Genomic DNA, 3,248 nt, shown 5'->3' with positions numbered 1-3,248 from the left:
TTCAAAATCAAATTTTACAATAAAAATTGAAGAAAAGGATATTTAACTTACAAAACCTTTTGAAACTATCCATTTCAAAAAATCCTTATAAAAACAAATAGACAGAAACTATAAATATATCCATATTGGCCTTTTACAAGAAGAAATCAAATGTCTTACCAAAAAAGGTTTAAATACTTCCATCCTATTTGTTTTTAGAGATGCTAGATTCTAAATTTTTTTAGGATTTATTACTCAGTTTCATTGAGTCTAGTTTGTGTTGTGGTTCCATTTCTTTTGATTATTATCCAAATCTAACCATATCTCTCAAAGACAAAAACATCCTGCAAAGTATTATCTTACAAATAAAAACCTATAATTATAACATGCTTGAAGGATTAATTTCTAAAGCATTAAACTTTAAGATCCATTATAAAACCATGTTTTTTTTAACTTTTGCTAGTAAACATAAATTCTAATCTCATAAATGTGAAACTTTACTTCTTAAAATAATATTTTTAGATCAAATACAGTTGTACCTAAATCTATCAAATGAAAAGATATTATTTTATCAGAAGACTAGATCCTTGAACGTGTTACCCAACTTAAACCCTTACAACCATCACAATCAAATATCTAACTCAAACGAATAACCAAGTATAACGATGGTTAAGTTATACTATCCTTCCATAAAAAAATAATCAGTTCTAGATTCCTTGATGAATCTTTTACATCTAGTACAATAAACAATGAAGGAATTTTTGAAATTCTCTTAGTTATAAATATACCTTGCCACACAAACTTATCTAGAAAATTAACCTCTGATATTCATAGTACCAGTTTTCAAAAAGTTGATTATATCAAAAATATATCCAAACTGCTATATACAAACATTGACCACTTTCTATACAATCTTTTCCAACATTCTCATATGTAATCGAAAATATCTAGAATGAGTTGAATGTTCTTGAAATAAATTTTATTATAAACAAAAAAAATATTTTATTGATGATTTTTATAGTAACTATAACTCTAAAAAGATAAATATTGTTTTTTAAAAACTTTCATGAAAGAAAGACATGAAATACAAAAAATATTTTTATAAATTTGTTGCATTACATAAAGTCCAAATCCTGTTCTTTGATTGGTTCGAATCATTTTATGTATTTGAACAATATATCACATATCTATTTTTAAAGCATGTATGTCCCATAATATTTAAAAGTAAAACCTCTATTTGGAAATTTGTTATTGATACTTCTATTGAGTCTAAATATCCATACTTGAGAAACTTCAAAATTCCTTATAATAGTCAGATTATAGATGCTGCTCCTTATAAAAACTCAAGTGAAGACTTCACCACAAACACCAAATACATTATCCAACAACATAACTTAACCAATACCAATATAATACCATTGGAAAAGAATTATCTAGAATAGAAAAATAAATCCAAAACACTAAACACGTTATCCAATAAAATAATTTCACTAATACCAACCTAATATCATAGGAAAACAACGGTCTAGAATAAAAAAAATAAAATCCAAAGGACTATTGTTTCTCTAGTTAAAACTACAAAATTTGAAGATTAGAAACTAAAAAATCCAGTATTCAAACCATACCAAATTATAAGAATTAGCCAAATTCAATTCCAAAATAATAAAAATAACTTTTTTAAAGCCATTAAAGATCTTGTAAACCACCTTGAAGTTTTGTCCTCCATTTTAATTACTCCCGACACACTTCACAACTTAGTAACAATCTTCAAATCTCTATAAGTAATATAAATACTATTTAAAATTATCAAACTCAAACCACTGATTAAGAAGCTTTCAGAAAGAAACTCTTAAAATTAATAAATTTGTCTTGAGAAATTCTATTCCTAAAACAACCATTGCTTGGCTTTTTTTTTTTTTTAATTATCTTCTTCATATTTTCATTTCCTTTCTAGTTGAGGCTGGTGAGAGATCTACTTAAACTCTTGTGATTATTATTATTATTATTATTATTATTATTATTATTTTGAGATAGTTATTAAGAGAATAATTCAATTAAAAAATAACAGTACAGTCAGGGTTTGTGTTTGATTTTTTTTCGTGATTTTCTGTCTCCTTATTTCTTTTGATTCCTCGTCTGGTTACTTTAATTAAGGTGCACAAGTTCTACGAGATTCATCAATAATATGGAAAACTAGCATAATTATGAAAAAAAATCTCGTACATACAGCAATTTGGGCTTAATGACCTGGGGAGTGAAAAAAGAAATAAACGAAATTAGTCGATCACTTCTTGACGAAACGATACCTAAGTTCTTCATTCAATTAATCAGCCCAGGCTTGCTTACCTAAGCCAACGACAAAGTGACATCCACAGCACCCAAATCTTTGTTCAGTTTCAAAGCTTCCAAACCGCATCCGACCCATCGACAATATTGTTCCTCCAAGGTGGCAAGCCAGCATGTTCGCTGTCGCACCCATTCTTCGAGTCACACTCATCCACCGCCTTAGCTAGCACGCTCCTTCCATTTCGTGCTCTTATCTTCATCATCTTTCCACATCTTGATCCTCCAGCATTCCTCCCAGTGGACAGCGCCACCACGCGTTCCGTCCTCTCATGAAAGTTCTCGTCACACTCCGATGGGGCTCCACCTTCCCCTCCTTCGCTAAAGTCATTGAGTGTTAGGCTAGCTTTAGTAAAAGAAGGACTTTCTCCAGTGCGAGTCCCAACATCAGGGTCATCATTGCACTTTCCATTAATGCAAATGAGGTGAAGAAATGGCAGTGCTTGAAGGCAGTGGAAAAGAGATGATGATGAAAACGAGGGAAAGAGACACAAAAGGCATTGTGTTTTCCATGTTTGTGCATGTTTCAAGCAAGGAGTGTGCATTTATTTATGGTACAGAAGCTTGGATTCTACATCTTACAAATTAACAGTATATCTGGAAAAAGATAAATTTTAGGTTTTTGACTCTATTGTCTGTAACACATGGATGTCTCCTTCTGTTTAGCTTGATCCACAATCAAGATTCTTCTTATTTCCTTATTTTTCTAAAATCAAGGGTACTTTTTAAGAAAAACGTGTTGTTTTAGTGTTTGTTTTGTTTTTTTGTAATTGGTTTTTCTATTGTTTCAAAGGTTTTGTGATGCTGACTGGAACGAAGAATAACATGATTGTTGTAAATTAAAACCCTTACAAATAAAATTTCTTTATAATTATGGAAAAACTTGTAAAATAATTAATTTATTCATTTTTTTTTACTTAATTTAT

The 3,248-nt window shown here is 29.6% G+C and overlaps 1 protein-coding gene across 1 annotated transcript; it reads right to left on the bottom strand.

Annotated features, from left to right (window-relative positions):
* Nucleotides 1-2,375: 2,375 nt before the first annotated feature.
* On the bottom strand, nucleotides 2,376-2,867 carry LOC118034763 (kiwellin-like). Its single transcript, XM_073411431.1, has one exon. It carries the CDS (start codon nucleotides 2,865-2,867, stop codon nucleotides 2,376-2,378), a length of 492 nt encoding a protein of 163 aa, XP_073267532.1.
* Nucleotides 2,868-3,248: the final 381 nt, after the last annotated feature.

This window comes from Populus alba, chromosome 9, assembly GCF_005239225.2.
Source record: "Populus alba chromosome 9, ASM523922v2, whole genome shotgun sequence".
Lineage (NCBI taxonomy): Eukaryota > Viridiplantae > Streptophyta > Magnoliopsida > Malpighiales > Salicaceae > Populus > Populus alba.
Note: the sequence above shows the minus strand (reverse complement) of the source record. Positions and strands in the feature narration are given on the sequence as shown.